Source organism: Sus scrofa, chromosome 11 (assembly GCF_054392235.1).
Source record: "Sus scrofa isolate SSC_HxYL_T2T_F1_AM1 chromosome 11, Sscrofa_HxYL_maternal_Yorkshire_Landrace_v2.0, whole genome shotgun sequence".
Lineage (NCBI taxonomy): Eukaryota > Metazoa > Chordata > Mammalia > Artiodactyla > Suidae > Sus > Sus scrofa.
Genome location: NC_139393.1, coordinates 18,194,568 through 18,217,111, shown reverse-complemented (window position 1 = coordinate 18,217,111; position 22,544 = coordinate 18,194,568). Strand labels below are relative to the sequence as shown.

At 40.3% G+C, this 22,544-nt stretch overlaps 2 protein-coding genes across 15 annotated transcripts in view; one reads left to right on the top strand and one right to left on the bottom strand.

The window, feature by feature from the left end:
• LOC146398561 (uncharacterized) overlaps positions 1 to 12,178 on the bottom strand; it is a 36,916-nt gene extending 24,738 nt beyond the window's left edge. Inside the window, exon 1 of the mRNA XM_084982492.1 lies at positions 12,094 to 12,178. Coding sequence (XP_084838618.1) covers positions 12,094 to 12,178 — 85 coding nt within the window. The remainder of the gene's footprint in view (positions 1 to 12,093) is intronic.
• The window catches only part of LOC106507157 (uncharacterized), a 674,540-nt gene that overhangs the window by 69,703 nt on the left and 582,293 nt on the right, over positions 1 to 22,544 (top strand). The window contains exon 6 of one of the 14 annotated variants that reach the window (XM_084981757.1): positions 18,586 to 18,657. The exons of the other annotated variants lie outside the window; for them this stretch is intronic. Within the exon in view, the coding sequence (XP_084837883.1) occupies positions 18,586 to 18,657 (72 nt within the window). The remainder of the gene's footprint in view (positions 1 to 18,585; positions 18,658 to 22,544) is intronic. 14 annotated transcript variants of the gene reach the window in all.

The window sequence follows — 22,544 nt, the reverse complement described above, 5'->3', positions numbered from 1 at the left end:
CCCTTTACAGCATTTGGTATTTGTAGACTTGTTAATGATGGCCATTCTGACAGGTGTGAAGTGGCACCTCACTGTAGTTTTGATTTGCATGTCTCTAATAATTAGTGATGGTGAGCATTTTTCATGTGCCTGCTGGCCATCCGTAGATCATTCTCTGTGTTGATGAAAGGTTGTGATAGAGTTGAACCATGTGTTTCAGTGTGTGACTTTAACATTTGCATTTAGCATTTATTAGCCGATGAATTACTGGAAATTGGCATTCTTTTTGACAGCCTTTTTTTTTTTTTTTTTTTTTGAGCCGCAGCGTAGCATATGGAGGTTCCCAGGCTAGGAGTCTAATTGGAGCTGTAGCTGTCGGCGGCCCATGCCAAAGCCACAGCAACGCCAGATCCGAGCCGCATCTACGACCTACACCACAGCTCATGGCAACGCCAGATCCTTAACCCACTGAGCAAGGCCAAGGATCAAACCCGAAACCTCATGGTTCCTAATCAGATTCATTTCTGCTGCGCCACAACGGGAACTCCCACAATTTCTAATTACATTTCTAATTACACTCTAGAATTGTACTGAAGGATGCCGCAGACTGTTTTTCAATTGTTGGGCAAGACTGACATTCACAAAACTTGCAGCTAAATGTAGTGTTATCTAGTGCTAGTCTTAAAAATACAATGACTTCAAGAAATTGTGGAAAATTTAGAATGACTAAGACTTACATTTCCAAGACTGTCTTGGCTTTATGAATGAAATTCCAGCATCTTTCTCCAGTTTTCTTTCTCTCACCCCATCTGACTATCCGTAGACCCTGTTTAAAAATCCTCAGACCCCCTCTCCAGTCCACTTTCATGCCTCAACATCTCAGACTTCACTTTAAGTAGTCTAAGAATTTATTAATTAGAGCAAGAAGAGAATACAAAGGAAAGAAAAAATTGATCAAAAATTTGGAAAAATGGGACTATATGAGCGTTAAAGGAGCCAGGATTATTTAGCTTAGAAGAGAGAATTTGGTGGGTAGCTTAATAAAAGTTTTCAACTGTATGGAGGGTTATTGTATGGAGACTGGTGATCAGCTGGTCTACTTGCTGCTGAGAAGAGAACAGAAGGAAATGGTCTTTAACTTTAGCTGGGGGAAGCTAGGGTGGACATAAGGAAGAATGTCCCCAAAGTGAGGTTTGCTAAGCACTGGAATGGATTCCTGTGGAATCTTTTTTCTGGAGATGTTTGGAAATAAGAACCTGATGTGGGAGGAATGGTTTAGATAGGTGGAGCTTGCCTTAGGCACTGGAGAATCAACTAGATGACCTGCCCTTTGTTGGTCCCTTGTGTCTATACCAAGCCAAGCTGGACCTTAGCCTGACAAGGTATGGATGAATGCCAGGCTCGTTCTTGCCTTCGACTGTTTTAGCAGATGCCGAGCCAGTCAGTGTTCACTCTGCCACAAGCTTGATTTTCTTGCTTTCTAATTATTATTTGGTAGGAAATAGTGATTGGTGCAGGCCTGGAAGGAGGTAAAGAATACTGCCTTGTCACGGGCTAAAATATACATAAGCCCCCTTCAAATTATTCTGAGTAAATAAGGGTAAGAACCATGAAGTGTGAAAGGCCCTTGTAATTTCTTTCTTTTTTTAAGGCCTCAAATACTCCCCCCCCCATCAATATAGCTTCTGTGTGTTCATTAAAACTGCTCCTTCCTTTAAGCTTTTGAGATATACAAGTATATGTAAGTCTCTGAAGAAGTGTTCCATTGAGTTCTTGTTAATAAACGAATTAGAATTGTAGGATCTTAGGCTCAGATAGACTCTTGGTGAGACCACTCCATTTAACACAATGGAAGAGTTTTTCTAACCTTATTAATAATCCCCAAACTGTATTGCCATAGCAGTAGTAAGTACTGTAAGCACTACCGCAGAATTTAAGTAAAATCACATGAACCAAAATAACTCAGTCTGTTATTTTTATTAACTAAGCTGCAAGTATAATACTTTCTACTGAATCAAACTTTCCTATTTTTAAAAGTCTAGTTTATCATTTAGATACAGCTCAAGAGATTTGACAGTATTTACTCAGTTTTAAGTACTGAAATTTTGAATATTGGCTGATAAAATATTATTGGTTGCTTCAAACATGACTACTGCAGCTGAACCTCAGGATGGAATTGAGTCAGGAGCTCCCACTGTGGCTCAGCAGTGAAGAACCTGACCAATATCCATGAGGATGCAGGTTCGATCCCTGGCCTTTGTCAGTGGGTTAAGGATCTGGCGTTGCCATGAGCTGTGGTGTAGGTTGCAGACACAGCTCAGATCTGGTGTTGCTGTGGCTGTGGTGTAAGCTGGCAGCTGTAGCTTCAGCTCTACCCCTAGCCTGGGAACTTCTATATGCTGTGGGTGTGGCGCTAAAAAGACAGAAAACAAAAACGAAAACAAAAAAAAAAAAAAAAAGGGAGGAAAAAGAAGAGATTGAGTCAATACTAACAGGTGATTGTGAGAACACACACACACACACACACACACACACACACTCAAAGGTAAACCCTGTTTTACTGAATGGTTAAGATGAAAGATTATACTACTGAAGGTTTTAGACTTGAGATTTTTCTCTCGCAACTATTTAAAGAAATTTTAAGATTAAAACTGTTTTAAACTTTCTTTACTTCTGACATCATTCTACAAAAATGTCATTAAAGGAAACGAAACTAACATTTTACTGTGCAGCATCAGACTGATGAACATGGTGTATTCTTTCTCTTTTAGTCATTTCCTTTAATGCTCCATTCACAAAGATTCACAAAGAAGCAACTGCAGTGAGGACGTGCTTTGGCAAACAAGGAGGGGACTTGTGCTCAATTTCCCACCCCATTGTCTAGCTTTGAACTATTAATATAAAGCCCAGAAACCTGAACTCCTACCTTTCCTTTCCCCAATAGGAGTAACCAGACCTATTCGTATTAGCCTGGTGAACATCCAAAGAATTAATGGGTCAGTGTGATAGGCTTGGGGCTTCCTAAATTTTCTTTGTTCTTGCAAGATTTTCAGGTCTATAAACTTGATTTATTCTTAGAAACACCAGGAGGCTGCTTGAAATTGGATTTTTTCGTTTAAAGTATATAACAAATGGGGAAGTAAGGGCAAGAAGCCAGGGAGAGCTTGATGCTTCCGGCCCAGGTAACACAGTTAGGTCAAGTCTGCAAGTGTTTCAGCCTTGCTAACATAGACAGCCTGAAGCTCGGGTTTGGTCAGTGGTCTGTATGTGCCCTCTCTCTAATCGGAAAGGTCATATATTACAAAATTTTTTTTCAGTTTTTAAAAATATGCTGGCAGGTTATTCAGCTTTTTTGAAACAGTTTTTGAAAGAAGCAAAACTAGAATATCTGATGCATTTTATGGGTCCATGATAGCATTTGACCCATGTGCACACACACTTATCCTTAAGACTTCCATGTGGTCAAGAGAGATTGCTGTTCAGAACTCAAAGCTGGCCTAAGACACCAGACCACAGTACTTTCTTTGTTCTGTTGATTGAAATAAATATCTTTAAGTTTCATTTTCAATTTTTATCATTAAAAACTGTGACAGCTAGGTTTTTGCTTACTGCTGGGATTCGATTCCATCTTAAAGACTTGGAGCAGAAGCTGGTGTTTTATGACGCATATGTAGTACAAGGTATAAAAATATAAAGCAACCCCATAAGATTAAAAAACAACATTAGCAAAACTAAACAAATATATATATATCCAAAGTTGAATACTTAGTCCACCTCTCACAATAGAACCCAGACTTTCAAGTCATTGCAACATGAAATCTGTGAACTTTGGTTGCTAACAGTTGAAAGATCTGATGGGATTGTATGATTCTGTCCTCTTATTCATGTTGACTAGCCATGCATATATTCTGATTCAGTAGATTCATGGGAGAATTTCTACCCGGAGTTCTGGCATAGCATTCTGTGTTATGGTTTCTCTGTCTCTTTTCATGATGTGTATCCTGTTTGTTCTGCTTATTATGCAGAAAGGAATTATTTTGAATTATGATCACAGTATTGATAAGCATTTGATACTTTGTCTTAGATAATACAAAATCAGGTAAAGGTGAGAGTATTTTAGCTTTTTCATTAAGATATGTACTCCCTTGGAGTTCCCGTTGTGGTGCAGTGGAAACGAATCCAACCAGGAACCATGAGGTTTTGGGTTTGATCCCTGGCCTCACTCAGAGGTTTAAGGAGATGGCGTTGCCGTGAGCTGTGGTGTAGGTCGCAGACATGGCTCAGATCTGGCATTGCTGTGGCTGTGGTGTAGGCTGGCAGCTACAGCTCCGATTAGACCCATAGCCTGGGAACCTCCATATGCCACTGGTGCAGCCCTAAAAAGACAAAAAGACCAAAAAAAAAAAAAAAAAAGATATGTACTCCCTGCTTGCTTAGCCTAAAAACCGACTTGTAGGATTAACGAGATGGGGAGAGTTCATGGGAAATTGTTTTTAAAGGGAAAAAGAATGATATATAGAGTTAAAAAGCAACATTACAACTGTTAAAGGACCAATGTTTCAACGCAAATAACATCCAAGTTATATAAAAGCCCTGTGTATGATATGTTTATTGTTATTAGTTTTTAGGCTTTATAGTCTTTGAGGACTTTGCTGGCCTGGATTTCTAGTTTAGTAGAGCACATTCAGCTGCACTGTGCATTTGAGTTCCATGGAACCCTTGTGCTTCATCCCTATTTACCTCATCCTCGTGGGCAAGCATCTGCTTTTTCATCTTGATTCTTAGAACTGCAGCTGGATGTCTGGAATTCTGTGGCTGTCTGGTATTTTTTCTGCATATTAATATGATTAAATTGGACCAATGGTTTTCCTTTGACCCTTCAAAATGATTATACTCCTAATATTTTTAGATTCTAAAAATAAGATAGCTTTGTTGGGAAATATGCAAGCAGTATGGAAAAGTATAGAGGTTAGCAATAAAAAAGTCCCTGAGATAACATTGGCAGCATAACGCATTGGTGATCATCCTTACAGATGTCTCTCAATTCACATATAAATACATATTGGTGAGTACACATGCACTTTTACATAAATGAGATAATACTATGCAAACTGTGTTACAGCGGAACTTTTCCCATACTAATAACTATAGATCTACATCATTATTTTAATGGATGCATTATGTATAATGTGTATTGAGCGCTGCGGCATTCAGTAGGCTCTCAACCAATAGTTGCTGAATGAATGAGCAATAATTTATATAACCAATCTCCTATTAATGGACATGATTTATTTCCAGGTTTTCACTATTGTAAGTTACACTGCAATGACGATCCTTTTGCATCTTCTTTGTTCACATGTACAATGATCTCGTTAAGGAAACTTCTTAGAAGTGGAATCGCTGGGTCAAATATTTAACAGTTTGACAATTGCTAAATTTGTGTTCAAGTCATTCCATTTTCTACCATTATCAACGGTACACAAAGGTATCTGTTTCCACACATTCTCTCATGCACTCTGATTGTTGTCAGTCTTTTAGAATTGCTGTACTGGTTTTATTACATTGTTCACATTACAAGCAAAGCCAAGTATCTCTTTGCATATATTGGCCATTATTCATTGTGTATTTGTTCAGTGGTTTTCTCTCGAAACACCAGAGACCTGTTTTATTCTCCTGAAGTAATTTAATTTTATATTCCTAAAATATACCTCAAACATTTAATAAAATACTTTCTGTCACTGGGTGTACTGGTAAGTGAACACGTAGAGCCATAGTCCTCATTTGTCAGAGATAGCAAAGAAGACAATTTGTGGTGGTTTTACCTCTTAGTGGGGTGCCCTTTTGTGTGAGGACCACTACCAAAGCTTTAAGAGATTTATTACAGAGGCAATAGTCATCTGGAGCAAAGATTACATTGTTCAATATCTGGATTCAAAAATGTTGGGAAAAGACTCAGTTTATTATTTATATGTGTTGAAATGACACACTTTCCCCCAACTGCTAAATATAATGTTTCTTTCTTTCTTTTCCTTCCTTCCTTCCTTCCTTCCTTCCTTCCTTCCTTCCTTCCTTCCTTCCTTTCTTTCTTTCTTTCTTTCTTTCTTTCTTTCTTTCTTTCTTTCTTTCTCTCTCTCTCTCTCTCTCTCTCTCTCTTTCCTTCCTTCCTTCCTTCCTTCCTTCCTTCCTTCCTTCCTTCCTTCCTTCCTTCTTTCCTTCATCATCAGGCTTCCAAAATGTGTGTGTGTGTGTGTGCGCGCGTGTGTGTGTTATTTAATTTAGGAGAAAGTCATTCCTAATTTCCTGGGTTGTGCTGGGACTATCACTTAATTATTGAGGCTCATTTTTTTAAGCCCCAAGTTGCTGCTGAATTCGCAGTACGAATAAATCACAAGGGCTTTAGTACCCTTCTCGAAAGTGATGATAAAATGCTTATTTAAAAAAAAACAGTAGGAAGTTTACATCCAGTGCTTTTAGTTTAAGTTCTTAAGACCAAAATGCAAAAAAATGAGCCTCAGCATCTTGGTAAACAAAGCTAACTGGTTGGCCCTTGTGACATGCCCTTGTACTTCCCCCTGTTCAGCCCCCTTTTCCACTTGGCACCCCTTGCTCAGACCTCTAGCCTTGCTTGGGAAAACCTCCTCATCAGTGAGTACTTGTGGGGTTAGGGTGATAAGGATTCTAAGGGAAAGAGAGCCTTGTTTCAATTCAAATATGTGGATTAGTCACAGGGATACTTAATCCATTACAAATAGTAGGATCCTTCAGCGAGCTTCTTTGTGTTCCTCAGAGAATTTTGTACTTATTTAAAGGGGAAAAAATTAACGAATGAATGCACACTCTGCAGGAACTGTCCAGTTAACAGAATTTTAATTTTTCTTTTCTTCTTTTCTTTTTTTTTTTTTTTGGTCTTTTTGTCTTTCCTAGGGCCGCACCCACGGCATATGGAGGTTCCCAGGTTAGGGGTCTAATTGGAGCTGCAGCCACTGGCCTACACCACCGCCTCAGCAACATGGGATCTGAGCAAGTCTGCGACCTACACCACAGCTCATGGCAATGCTGGATCCTTAACCCACTGAGTGAGGCCAGGGATTGAACCTGCAACCTCATGGTTCCTAGTCGGATTTGTTAACCACTGAGCCGCGACGGGAATTCCTTTTTTTTTTTTTTGTAATTTTTCTAAGTAGTATAAGCATTTGAATACCTTTAAAATTTAATTTTGAATTTATTTAAAAATTGTGATTAAAGTACATATAATATGCAATTTACCATTTTAATGATTTTAAGTGTATAGGTCAGTGGCATTAAATATGCTCCATTGTTGTGCAGTTGTTACCACCATCCATCTCTAGAACTGTTTTTCTCCTGTAAAACTGAAACCCTGTACTCATTACACAGTAACTCCCCATTTTCTCCTTCCCCCAACCCCTGGCAACCACCATTCTACTTTCTGTGGAGACTGTTTTTGAGGGCTGTTATAGCTCTTTTTTTGAAAAATAGGGTAGAAATCCATCTATCAAGAATGGTTTTAGGGGAGTTCCCGTCGTGGCGCAGTGGTTAACGAATCCGACTAGGAACCATGAGGTTGCGGGTTCGGTCCCTGCCCTTGCTCAGTGGGTTAACGATCCGGCGTTGCCGTGAGCTTTGGTGTAGGTTGCAGACGCGGCTCGGATCCTGCGTTGCTGTGGCTCTGGCGTAGGCCGGTGGCTGCAGCTCCGATTCAACCCCTAGCCTGGGAACCTCCATATGCCGCGGGAGCGGCCCAAGAAATAGCAACAATAGCAACAACAACAACAACAGACAAAAAAGACAAAAGACAAAAAAAAAAAAAAAAAAAAAAAAGAATGGTTTTAGGTACATTCCTGCCTGGACACACAGTTGGATGGCCCTGTAATTTACACATCTTCCTGAAATGAATTTCAGGTCATTTCTACCCAGCACTTTAAAAAATACTTCATATGGGTACTGGAGGTTCTTGCATCTCTTATCCCACAAAGTTTTTGAAGCCATAAGAATATCTTATTAAGGATTATGCAAAATAACCTCCTACAAATCCTGATATTATTACACTGCCCCCAAAACTTCAAAGCATCAGGAAATTTTTTTTTTTTTTAACTAAACCAGATTCAGCTGGCTACCCCACTTGGCTACAGAGTACTAAAGAAGAGACTGAACTTGATCCTGCTGCCCTTGCAGACACAACACTTCCATTGACTCTAGAGAAGACTTAAGTGCATGAAAGGATTCCAGGATCAAAAGGTTAGCTCTACAGGGAGCTGTGTCTGGCTCAAGCAATCCATTTTTCCCCCTATTGACAGTGAAAACGTTTTATAGTTCTTTTTCAAAGTTTTTCAAACTTTTACAAAAACAGGCTAATGTGAAAAAGTGAGAATGCATCTAATTGAACTATATCCAGAGGAGATCATGACAGAGACCAATGAGGAGGAACACATTTCTAAAGCAGTGATACTGGCAAAATCATTTGTGTTTTAAAATTAAAATATTTGAGGTACCAACTGAGGGAAATTTTCATTAGGAAATCTGGTTGGGCTATGGAGCAGAATGTGAAATAAGCTAAAACACAAAACTTATACATTTTTATCTTTGTCTTCCCATGAATTAACACTGGCAAGGTTATATAACCTTTGCATTTTATGAAATCTATGAAATAGTAAAAAACTACATGCTATATCTAAATTGTATAGATGTGCAGATGCTTAACCAACATTTAATTCATTGTTGGAAGATAAATGCCTTAAAACATTTCAAAAAGAGAAATTTCTCTAAGCAGAGTAATTACCAAGAAGAGTAGTAATAGAATTTTTGAAGAAAGTGAAGTATGGTCCTACATGTGAAATTTCTACATTTATTGGAGCTCCTTAGTGTATTTAAGAATTCATTCATTTATCAAACGTTTTTGGGTGCATTTACTATGTGCTCAATGTTAATCTCAGTTTTCCAAAGCATCGATTGAGCAAGTATACAAGGAAGTGGATTACAGTTAATAAAACAGGATTGACAGATGGGGATAGGTGTGCGTGTCTCAAGTATTTTGCATTCTCACATCACTCTTCACTAGTAAATTTACCTCAGGATTTTTCTCCAGCTTCACCTGGAATGTACAAATTTCGATTGGCGAGTACTTCTATGATCTGCCTCCTGGGAATAACTACTGTAATGTTTATATACATATATACCAGGACAGAGAAGGGCTGTGTTGAACTGACTTGAAAAGCATGTTTTATTCAGAAAACTGATTTAATGTTATTAGAGTTTTGATCTTAAGCATCCTCTATTGTATGAACAATGGAAAGGCTTGGTGAGGAGCTTGTCTGAACAGTTCACTTGCATTTTCACATAATTGAGCTTGACAGTTTTCTGCCATTGCACAGGATAACTGCAGTTGATGGTGTTCATGTTTTTACTTAAGGGCCATTGAATTGTATTAGAAACTTTATACTACTCTCTTGTAATCCTGTAAGTCATTTTTGAGTTGCATGATTGAAAGTGAATAATAATATACCACAACACAAAAATTACTCATGCAGTTAAAGCTTTTTTTGTGTGTAGTTTTAGAAACAACCAGTCCACAGAGAATAGGGCTCATGAAAGGAATGAAAATACACGCTCATCCCCACCTACTCCTTGTTGTCTAGGCCTATTCAGATCTGGTGAAAATATTAAGCCACTTACCCTAAGTGATATTGGATAGCTAGTTTATTCAGCTTCTGGAAGATACCAGATTGATGCTTATAGATGCAGGATTTAAAATTTGGGAGAGTGGGGAAGGTTCTAGCAAACTCTTCATGTTAGCATGTACCCAAAGGCTCATAGAAATCATGTGCTTTTTAAAAAAAAATTACCTTAGGTTTTCTTGGGCATTTTTAGATATTTTATCAGTTATGTTCTTATATAGTGGTTAGGTTGGCTTTGCTGAAATGGATCTAGAAAAATCTGAGGGCGGTCACTGATTGAAAAAAGAGTTCGTGGGAGTTCCCATTGTGGCTCAGCAGTAACCAACTGACTAGTATCCAAGAGAATGCGGGTTCGGTTCCTGACCTCCCTCAGTGGGTTAAGGGTCCAGCGTTGCTGTGAGGTGCAGTTGTAGGTTACAGCTTGGATCTGGTGTGGCTGTGGCTGTGGTGTAGTAGGGTGGTCATAGCTCTGATTCAACCCCCAGCCTGGGAACCTCCATGTGCCCAGGGTGCAGCCCTAAAAAGGCAAAAGAAAAAAGAAGAAAGAGAAAAAGAGAGTTCTTGAGTGGGCTCTGAGAAAATTGAGGAGATATGACAAGAAGTGGGCTCCCGAATTTCTCTTCTAGCTAATTAACACTAACATCTGAAACTTTCCCGGTAGTGTCATTCAGGCCGTTGTTTCCAAGAAGGGCTCTGGTAAATTCAAAGGTGGAGTATTAGCACATTAGCTTAGGGGATTTTAATGGGCCAACTAAGCAGTTTTCTAGGCAATTAAGAGTAGAATGGTAGATATTCAGGTGTTAATAGAGAAAGAAGTTGGAAGAAGAAAGGTCCTGAGAATATAGTAACATTAATGGAAGTCAGGCAAGGGTAGGCACGCAGCACAGAACGCTGGCAGCTTGACTTAGTAGCATAAACATTCTAGAATGATGGCTTCCTTGGGGCTGAGGGTAACTGTAACAAAGGAGTAACTCCAGTAAAGAGGGTTTAGGTGTCACTGAAAACAAATGCAACTATTTCACAACCTGATTTGGAGTTTGGTCTTTACCGTAGCTCTTCATGGGAGATTAGAAGGCCTTAGCCTATATATCGGAAAAGGCTTCATCTCAAGTCTTCACCTTGCTTGGTTGAGGCTGCTTGGGTTGGGGCACAGGCTCAGGGAGAATTCTGAAGCCAAGTCCAGACTCAGGGGAAGGAATTTAAAAATTTAGTGATTTCTGACCCTGGACCAAAGGAACGAGTAGTCCTTGCAGTCTTGGATTCTGGTACATTTTTGAGAATTAAATAGATTAGCAATGACAGTGACAACTCAGTCCTGTCCTGACAAGTGTGAGAAAAGCTTAGGACAGCCAGATAATGAATCTTACAAGAGTTCTGAGCAACCTTGATGGGCCTAAGTGTTCTCCTTGCATATTCCTATTAACCTGGAAAATTGTTTCTTGAAGAGAAAAGGAAGTGGTATTTTTAGGCTTGGATCAGTATTTCCAGCACATCTATTGATGAGCTAGCTCTTCAGTGTTTATTTACATGGCAACTGGGATGAACTATTATTAGTGCTCCTCCCATCATGGGGTATCAGAATGCTTTCTGCTGTGGTAGACCAGCTATGCACATGAGGAAGGGGAGTGCACTGATTTATTGAAATTACTGTTGACATTTTAGCTGTGATTCTTAGTTTTTCTTCTGATGTCAGACTGTAAAGTCTCTTGTCTTTGAGAGAAGATTTTTGAAGACAGTAAAACACTGAATCGTATTTAGTGCCATGCATTTTTCTTGAATGTTTCTGGCACTGTGCTGAGTGCAGTGGGGGATACAAATGAAAAGGGAATACCCTCAAGGAACTTATAATTTATGAAGAGAGACAAAGCATTCTTGAACCAGTGAAATAATGAGAATAAGACAGTTTATGATACATGTACTGACAATGATTGAGTGGTTGAGAAAAAGGATGTTAACAGTGGGATTTTTACAGAGCTGAAATACCCATAGTCCACTCTCCTCATTTAGTGGTCTGTGACTCCGGAACTCTGTGAGAGAGGGGATAGGAAGAACAGAAGAAGGCTGACTCATCTCTTACTCACTCCTGTGGTGTTGCTCTTGTAAAGTCAATGTCTCTGGAAATTTGGGGGCTGATGGGAAAATTATTTTCAGAAATGGAGATGGAAGTCATACAGGTCGGAGTTCTCTGGAGGCTTAGTGGTTAAGGACTTGGCTTTGTCACTGCTATGGTGCAGGTTTGATTCCTGGCCTGGGAACTTTTGTATGCTGTGGGCAGCCCCCCCCCCCCAAGAAATTGTAGAACATTAACCAACAGTAGCTCCTGCCTTCTGTCCATGTACCCAGAGAGCCCAGTGTACATGCGTCCTCTTCTACAGTCCATTCCTGGTTGGTCACAGGTCTGTCCGAGGTCACAGGGACTCACCTTGATTTCTGGTTTTCCAATCAAATGGTTGTTTCAGGTCGGGAGAGATGAAGCGCCATGTATGGATTGCCTCTTTCTTCCTCATTGCTTCTGCCTTTCTCTGACCTCCTGCCTCATTCCTTATCTTTTTATGGATTTCTCTCTCTCTCTTCCTCCTAGTGCTAATCTCCTTTCCCCTAGCACTTCTAGTTTCTTTTCCATTGCTGTTCATGGCTTTCTCTAGACACATGCCATTGTCTCTAACTTTGAAGAAGAAAAAAGAGAATGAAACAAGTGCTGCCAAGCAAGACCCTTCCCTTTTCTTCTTCTTCTTCTTGTTTTTTTTTTTCGTCTTTTTGCCTTTTCTAGGGCCACCCCCGTGACATATGGAGGTTCCCAGGCCAGGGGTCTAATCGGAGCTGTAGCCTCTGGCCTATGCCACAGCCACAGCAACGAGGGATCCGAGCTGCGTCTGTGACCCACACTACAGCACGGCACCACCGGATCCCTAGCCCACTGAGTGAAGCCAGGGGTCGAACCTGCAACCTTATGGTTCCTAGTCGGATTCATTAACCATTGAGCCACAACGGGAACCCCTTCCCTTCTTTCTACGCTTGGAAAACCACCTCCTGGGATATAGCTCTTGAAGTACAGAGGTTGAATTATCTTTGTTGTTCTGTATACATCCCAGTGTGCTCAAGTCATTGTAGAAAGTTTAAGTGAGACCAATAATAGTCACCTGTCTCATAGCAGACATTCTGGGCTCCATCCTACATAGGTGGTACTTTGCTGTATCTCTCATTCATTCATTCACTGAATAAAGAGCTGAGTGGAAGCCAGATCCCATTAGGCTTCAGATCATAATGAAGAGTTTTGTTTTGATTCTAAAAGCTGTGGGACACTGGGAGACTGACATGGTCTGATTTTTAAAAGTTCTCTGGCTACAGTGTGATAATGGATGAAAGAAATCAAAGGCAGGATGAGGAGAAGCTCCTCTGAGAAGTGATTGCAGAGTTTCAGGCTAGAGATAATAAGGCTGTTTGAAGCAGAAATGGGGAGAAGTGGACCCATTCTTGCCAAAATGTTTATTTGTAGGTCCAACCCTATTTCTCACTCTTTTGTAGCTTTCATTTATGGCTGGGGACTGGCTTCAGAATTCACGCGCTTAGGTTAGTGTCTGAGCAGCTGGTTCAGAAACACAGAAGTCAGGCCTCACTGGATCAGATGTCATCCTGACCCACGAGTAGGGGCCTGATACTGCTCAGAAGGTTTGTTTGATAACTTAGTTGTTACATTCCACTGGCTTAAAATATTTTTTAATAAAAAAGAGATGCTGGAACTGATGGTTTAATAAATTGCAAAATGCTTCTCCCACTCATTTTCTACTTCATTTGCATTGATGTGTGAGGTATATCATCCAGTCAATTTATTGAAATGAGAATTTTAATATTTGGGGCATGAGGATACCAGTGTGGCTTTGGAAAATGCCAGAAAGCACTGGACATGGCTGGGGGTCACTTCCGAAGATATTTGCTAAGGGCTGGGTGTGTGTAAGATAAGAGACCGGGTCTCTGCTTCCAAGAAGCTTGAGAAGGAGAGAAAGTTACAAAGTTATGGAGTATCTTTTAAGTATTGGCCTTTAACAAATGCTACTCATTTAACCTTTGCAGCACCTCTGAGATGGGTGCTATTCATACCCCGATTTTATGGTGAGGAAAGGGGCACTGTCATCTGTCTTGGGTCACACTGCTGTTCTGTGCAGAGCCACGAGTTAAGCCCCGAGCCCGTGGTTTCCCCACTTCATGCTGTAGGTACCACTTCACAAGATGTTAGATATCTTCTGTTTGAATACTGCTCCTGCTGCTTTACAGCCGCAAGATCTTGGGGAAATATCTTAATCTCTCTGAGCCTCAGTTTCCTTTTCTAAAAAATATGAGCAGTAGCATTGACCTTAAAAGGGTATGTATGAAGCACATGTGAACATTGCTGGTACACAGTAGCCAGAAACTAAATTTTGTGTTTCCTTTCTTCTGTGAGCCAGCATAATGGCAAGAGGAACTGTGCTGTGCTTTTGTTGTAGAGTCCTAAGCAAGCACAGGTTTCTTTCAACCTCGAAACTGGCAGAAAAGCTTGCATTAGGCATTTGGGTGTAGGGGTTAGGAGAAAGCTGCTAGACTGTGGGATTTGTGTGCAGAATATCCGTGTCTGGGAACAATGGGGAATTCCTATTGTGCCTCAGTGGGTTACAAACCTGACTAGTATCCGTGAGGATTCGAGTTCGATCCCTGACCTGGCTCAGTGAGTTAAGGATCCGGCATTGCTGTGAGCTGTGATGTAGGTCGAGATGGGGCTCAGATCCCGTGTTGCTGTGGCTGTAGGCTGGCAACTGCAGCTCTGATTCAACCTCTAGCTTGGAAACTCCCATATGCTGTGGGTGCACCCCTAAAAAATATCTGTGTTTGGGAATAGAGGCATTCCCAAGCTCTTTGGACCACCCCACCCAATTCAGATAGCAACAGGAGGGGAAAGAAGCATTGTTGATATAAGACATAAACAATTTTGTGTGTCCTTTGGAGCTGAAATTAATGAATGGTTCCCTTTGAAGGGTCAACTCTACAGGCAATATCAAATGGAATAAAAGGACTTTATACTTTTTGTGAAGGATCATATTTATTTTTTCAATCTGATGAAAACAAATTTGTCTTCCCTGAAACTGGACATGTAAGTTTTGATAAGATGACAAGAGGGGAAAAAAGAACAAACGCAACTTTCCAATCTCCAGCAGGCTTTCCGCTAAGTTTTCCACAAAGTGGCCCATTATATGCATGTGAGGAAGATAAAAAACTACCAGTCGGGAGGAAAAAAGAAGGAAAAAGTCTAATCTTAATTATCAAATTGTACTGCATTGGTCTCTGATTTTTTTTTTTTTTCTTTTTAGGCCCACACTCAAAGCATAAGGAAGTTGCTGGGCTAGGGGTCAAATCAGAGGTACCACTGTTGGCCAGATATGAGCCTCATCTGCGACCTACACTACAACTCGTGGCCAGATCCTTTAACTCACTGAGGGAGGCCAGGGATAGAACCCACATCCTCATGGGTACTAGTCAGGTTCTTAGTGCATTGAGCCACAACGGGAACTCTGGTCTCTGATTTATTTTTAGAGTGGCTGGTGGAGGCAACATTTGGGGGAAATTCTCAGTTTCACTGGCTGAATGTGGTTTATTGAAATCATTGAAGCATAGATGATTGTTGGACCTTTACTCTTCCTCCCTTGTTTGGCATTTGCTCTGAACCGAGTCTTATTTGATATCTAGGGGCACCCAGAGACTTTGTTAGACACATCATTGACCTCTCCACCCTTGGATTGCTTCTCATCTAACTCTGCTTTCCTACAGTGTGGTCTCTTCCACACCAGTGGCCCGTCACCAGCAGCCAAATAATGAAGGCTCTATCAGAGAGGTTATGAGTATACCCACAGGATCATATATGTGTTTCTTCCTTTTTTAGATTATTATTTTTGCTATTATAGTTGATTTACATGGTTCTGTCAATTTCTGCTGTACAGAAAAGTGACCCAGTCATACATATATATACGTCCTTTTTCTCACATTATCTTCCATCATGTTCTATCACAAGTGACTAGATACAGTTCCCCGTGCTATACATCAGGATCTCATTGCTTATCCACTCCAAATGCAATAGTATGCATCTACTACCTCAAAATCTCAGCCCATCCCACTTCCTCCCCTCCCAGTTGGCAACCACAAGTCTGTTCTCCAAGTCCATGAGATTGTTTCTTTTCTGTAGAAAGGTTCATTTATGACATCTATTAGATTCCGAATATAGGTGATGTCATATGGTATTTGTCTTTCTCTTTTCTATTCACTCAGTACAAGAGTGTCTAGTTCCATCTGTGTTGCTGCAAATGACATCATTTTGTTCTTTTTTATAGCTCAGTAGTATTCCATTGTGTAAATATATCACATCTTCTTAATCCATTCATCTGTTGATTGACATTTAGGTTGTTTCCGTGTCTTGGATATTGTGAATAGTGCTGCAGTGAACATGGGGGTGACATGTGTCTTTTTCAATGAAAGTTTTGTCAGGAGTGGGATTGCTGGATCACATGGTAGTTCTATATTTAGTTTTCTGAAGAACCGCCATACTGTTCTTCATAGTGGTTGTACCAATTTACATTCCCACCAACAGTGTAGGAGGGTTCCCCTTCCTCCACACCCTTTACAGCATCTGGTGTTTGTAGACTTGTTAATGATGGCCATTCTGACTGGTGTGAGATGGTACCTCATAATAGTTTCTATTTGCATTTCTCTAATAATCAGTGATGTTGAGCATTTTTTCATGTGCCTGTTGGCCATCTATATATCTTCTTTGGAGAAATGTCTGTTCGGGTCTTCTGCCAACTTTTCAATGGGGTCGTTGGTTTTTTTTGCCATTGAGTTGTATTAGTTTGAATATTTTAGAGATTAAATCCTTGTCACTTGCATCATTTGAAACTATTTTCTCCCATTCTGTAAGTTGTATTTTTCTTTTTTTTTTTTTTATGGTTTCCTTTGCTGTGCAAAAGCTTTTATGTTTGATTAGGTCTGATTGGTTTATTTTTGTTTTTATTTCTGTTGCCTTGGGAGACTGACCTAAGAAAACATTTGCATGGTTGATGTCAGAGAATGTTTTGCCTATGTTCTCTTCTAGGAGCTTTATGGTATCTTGTCTTATGTTTCAGTCTTTAAGCCATTTTGAATTTATTTTTGTGCATGGTGTGAGGTTGTATTCTAGTTTCATTGATTTATATGCAGCTGTCCAGTTTTCCAAGCATCATTTGCTGAAAAGACTGTCTTTTTTCCCATTTTATATTCTTGCCTCCTTTGTTGAAGATTAATTGACCGTAGATGTCTGGGTTTATTTTTGGATTCTCTATTCTGTTCCATTGGTCTGTATGTCTGTTTTGGTCTGGGTCTTTTATGGTTCCATATAAATTTTTGGATTGTTTGTTCTAGTTCTGTGAAAAATGTCATGGGTAATTTGATAGGGATTGCACTGAATCTGTAGATTGCTTTGGGCAGCATGGCCATTTTAACAATATTGATTCTTCCAATCCAGGAGCATGGAATATCTTTCCAGTTCTTTGACTCTTCTTTAACTCACATGTGTTTTTAAGTTTTACAAGAGTACAATGGTTTAAGTGCAGTTACTCAAGTTTACCTTCTCTGTCCACTTGACTTCCTCTCCATCACAATGTGTCAGATGCCATCTGATTGATAGGCATATTTTTGATCTGACTAAGAGGAAGTCAAATTGGGGATCCAGGTAGTGTGGTGGGATAGCTTTATGTAGTTGCGGCCCCTTTCATAACCACCTGGGTGCACATGGCTTCTGTGACTACTCCTGCTGCTTTGGATGGCTCACAGCGTGGATGGTGAGCCATGGTGAGGGCCAGAGGTCCTTAGGATGTGAGCCAGTCCTTTGGCACTCATGACAGAAAGTACAGGGGTAGTGGAGTGAAAAAGATTTTGAAGCAAGATTCGAGAAACTCAACTGTGGAAAATTCTTACCTTTAGCAGACATAAAACTGCAAGCAGAAGACTGATGCCTAGCCAAATATTTCTCTCTGCTCTAGAATATGCTTGATTATGCTGACTATCCAATTATAAACTCACTATATATGTGAATAGCATGGGATAGGTTTTATCAGAATTCTCATGCTTGTAGGGCATAGGCTGTAGGCTCTACCACAAGAATGTGTGAGAAGATGCATGTTTTCAGCGTCCCATTCTGGATCTTATCTTATTGTATCATTGCATCTTGTCCCAGCAAACTTGATGGTTTTAGGGGAAAAGATGTGCAAAGTTGCCACCAAAGCTTGAGAAACACCCTGAGAAACGTGTTCTTTTGACAAAACTCTCACATATTCATCAATAAGCCACAGAATGCAGTGAAAGAGGAATTCAATTATCCAGTTATCTAACTCAGTGCAATATTGAAGCATTTGAATTGTTCTCATGTATGTCTTAATTTCTGAATAATTTTTTTCCGGCATTACTGTTCATACACAAATTCAGATATGAGAGGAAAGATGTATCTGTACTAAAAGTCAAAAGTGAAAATGGAAAGAAAATATTTGCGGTATCTTTTTAAAAAATTATAACTTGTGTAATTCCTTTCCTCATTCTTAATACATATTGTTTTTGTTTTTTTGGTTATTTTGTCCTTTTCTAGGGCCGCACCTGCCGCATATGGAGGTTCCCAAGCTAGGGGTCGAATCGGAGCTGTAGCCGCCAGCCTATGCCATAGCCACAGCAATGCAGGATCCGAACTGCGTCTGAGACCTACACCACAGCTCACGGCCACGCCAGATTCCCCAACCCACTGAGCGAGGCCAGGGATCAAACCTGAAACCTCATGGTTCCTAGTCAGATTCGTTAACCACTGAGCCATAACGGGAACTCCTACATATTGATTTTTGTGTTGAATTTTGTGTTTTATTTTCCTTGAAAGGGACACACCATGTTTATAAGCCTCAGGCCCTGTAAAACCTGGATTTGCTCTGCTCCATACCTTCACTCTCAGGTGGGTGTATTCAGTAGCTGCTGGGGGTTCATGTGTAGAGGGAAGCAGCATGCTGTAGTGAAAGGAGAAAACCTGATCCTGCCATCTACATGCTGTGTGGTTTCAGCAAGTTTCTTAGCCTCTCTGAACTTTAGTTTCCTCAGCCCTAAAATTTGGATGATCCTACTTCACAGAATTATTGTAAGACCTAAAGGAACACTTAGCATAGTGCCGGGCATATGATCAGCACTCAATATTACTTCCCTTTTCCCCTCCCTCTCTCTTGAATGGTTCACAGGTTTACCTTAGGTCAGGGACCCAGGGGAGGAAATATTTTATCTTTTGAAAATGAATTTTGATAAAAGGGTATTAAAAAGAGAGCTGGGGTTTCCCCTGTGACGCTTGTCTTTAACAAGCCCTAAACAAGATGAATCACGATGGGATTTTCTATAAAGCAAAGAATCAAGTGCTTTCATCAATTGTGTAGAGCATTGCGCCAAAAGTTCCAATTCTCCCCCCCCCCGGCCCTGCCCCACATACCCCTACACATACAATGACATGCATTTGGTATGGCTCAAGGATTAGATAATTCTGAATTAATGAATTTTTTTCTTCATCTGTCAATCAAAAAATGTTGATAAGCAAAGCCCCAAGCCGTGGGCTATATTTTCATGAACCTCAGGAATCTGGGAACAGGGGCTGGCCATTTGTGTGCTGTCCTCATGAGCAAACAGCTTTTTGTGAGGCATACCCTGGAACAAATAGTCCAACCTTGCTGATGGATTTGCTTCAGTCCCATGCAGGCAGACATAGTGTGGTGGGGGTTGGGAAGTGGAAACACGAAATTCACTAAATACTGAATTAGGGTCTCTCAGGGTCTGAGTTAGTCCACAGAGCCAACGGGGCTAACGAGGCTAGACTATGAACTCTTCTTCAAGGGAGAGATCCAAGAATACTGTTTTTTTTTTTTCCTTTCAGATCCTACCAGGGCTAGTATATAGCAGGTGTTCATAAGTATCTATCGAATTGATTTAGAGTCTATCTACATACCATAGGAGTAAAAAGAAAGACTTTTAAAATGTCCAGAGGGTTTCGCTTTTTAAAAGAAAACTACAACTTGTGACTAATAAGCATGATTATTACATCCCTTGTTATGACGTTTTAGGAAAAGGGGAATGTTTTTCAAATGGGAAGTCAGACAGTCTACTTCACACACTTTGCTGATAAGCTGTTTCTTCTCGGTGTGAAAGAAATCAAATGTAAGCAAGTCCAGGGACCTCTGAGAGGTTAGCATACTTGCAGAGACCAGGCAGTCACAAGTAGACTGTCACCTGCGTGAAGACCATTGCGGACTCTAACCCGCAGGCAGCTAGAAAGAGAACTTGTTCTGAGACTACCTCTGTCCCCTTGTACCTGGCACACATGACTGATTTCCTTCTTCCTCCCTCCCTCCCTCTCTCTTTCTTTCTTTTTTTTCTTTCCTTTCTTTTGCCAGTCCCTCGGTATATGGAAGTTCCCAAGCTAGAGATTGAATCTGAGCCGCAGCATTCACCTGTGCCAACACCAGATCCTGAATCCACTGCTGGGGATTGAGTATGCACCTCAGCAGCAACTGGAGCCACTGCAGAGACAACACCAGATCCTTAAACCACTGTGCCACAGCAGGAACTCCCACATGACTGATTTCTAATGAAGAGGAATCGTTGGTGAAGAGTCTATGTAATATGTGTCCTACATTTACCCTCTAATCGTTTAAAAAACCTGGGTGCACGTGGCTTATCCATATATTTTATTTGAAGCTCTCTTGGTTAATTTTCCTGCTCTCTAAACAACTGAGTGAACTAAACTCACTTAAGAGTTGTCAAGGTGAACCCACTTAATCTGGTTGACGTCTTGGTGTCTGGATGAGATCTACATGGGAAGTAGTCTATTTGGCTGCTAACCCCCCGCCCCCACCCCCTGCCGCACATGTTTAAAAATATTCATCCATGCCCACTGTGTGCCAGGAGGGGTGCTGAAGACCAAGGATAGAGCAAGGCATGATCCTGTCCCTGATGCAGAGCACGTGATTGTGGCAGCCATGTCTCTTCTTATGGTATTAGAGGAGACCTGGCCCCGATCGTAAGCTTCCAGCAGTGTTTCCAGAGGTGGCTGGGCTTGCTCGTTCAAAGGACAACACATGCAGTTTCCCACCAACGCAAATGCCCCATTCATTGTCTTCTGGCCCACTTAAACCTTGATCTATTAATTCATCATGTAAAACAACAGAAAAAGTTTAAGGGAATGATAGTCTCAGCCGTATTTTAAATGCCAGCTCTCACGCGGAGTAGAATACTTAACAGAAGTTAATTGCTAATATGAAGGTCCTTAATCACAACTACCCTTAACTGCAGCAGTTTTGCTTTGGACAGGGATTACTGGGAAAAGTTTTGATTCTGGTTGGAAACCAGCAAGGAAATAGTACTTACCTTATGTTGTCAATTTTTTAGTGCTGGCGTGTTGGGAGTCACTGAAATGTACTCTTTGCATGTGCAGAAACGTTAGTTGTTTCAGACTTTACCATGACTGGCTACAGCTAGTTGAATAAAATTCCTGCAGTTCATTCATTCTTCTCCTACCAGCAGGTGTCATTATGGAAATATGAAAATACTGTAAATTCCAAAGTTGTAGGAACTGGCTGTGAGAAACAGAAGTAGCACTTTGGATATTAAAAAAACAGCAAAAAGAAATCATTTGGTGCTAACCAAGCACAGCATGTTTAATTACTAATTTGGCAGTGTACTGCAGTTAGTAATGTAACTGACACAGGATTTCAAGGCACAAAATGCGTTATTTTAATTAGATTAAGCAAATATTTGTTAAAACCCACTCTAGGCTCATAGGAGTCTCAAAACAAAAGTACGTAATTCTTATCTTTAAGGAGCTGGCATTATATCTGGGAGAAAAGGATCCATTCATGAAATATTAGTGAATAGAATTAATCAGTCCTTTTTCAGCATGCCAGGTTAAAGTGCATAGATAGTAAAAGAAGCAAAACTTCTAGCTGGAGCAGCCGTGTGGTCTTGTTGATTCCTGGTTACTCAAAGAATGCCTTTTACATATTTAAGTAGAGAGGAGCTACAAAATTACTTGGTAACTTGATTCCTTCCTTTCCTGCTAACTGCTAACACCCATCTTTCTCCATACATCTAAAGGAGTAATTATAATAATTACATATGTGTTGGTTAACCAAGGATGTGGCGATTGGTTGTAATAGTTTGCTATTATGATCAAATCTTTCTAAAAACTAAGGTTAAACACTTCAAGTGGGCATTTTTACCAGGAGACTTAGGCCAGAAGCTGGGTGAGAGTATTAGTGTCCTAGGTAAGAAGCAATGCTCCATCTACTCTATTTCCCCTCGAGACTGTGAGTTCTTCCGAAGTATGGCACTTGTGGCATTCTTCTTTGCAGTCCTGCTACTCCAATTCTGTGTCCTACATGTTTACTGAATGGCTAGGTGAATGATAATATCACCAAAGGATAGGGTATAGGCCATCCTTCATGCATTATGTTGTTAGAATGTATATTGATATTAGACTAAGAAATCTTAGGAGTTCCCTGGTGGACTAGTGTTAAGGATCTGGCATTGCCACGGCTTCTGACCCAGGACTTTCCACATGCCATGGGCACAGCCAAAATACAAATAAAAAATTAAAAAAAAAAAAGAAATCTCAGGTGGAGTAATTCAGAAAACTGGATTGAAAAGTTGATAGCATAGATCCTAAAATTTTCTCCTTTGATTCCATTCGTCCACCCAGGAAATGCATCTCAAAAACTATTTCTGCGTACTGTATAAAGGACATTCTAATTCATCTAAATAGATGTGTTTAATTTTAGACCAAAGTGGTATATATTATTCTTTATTTCA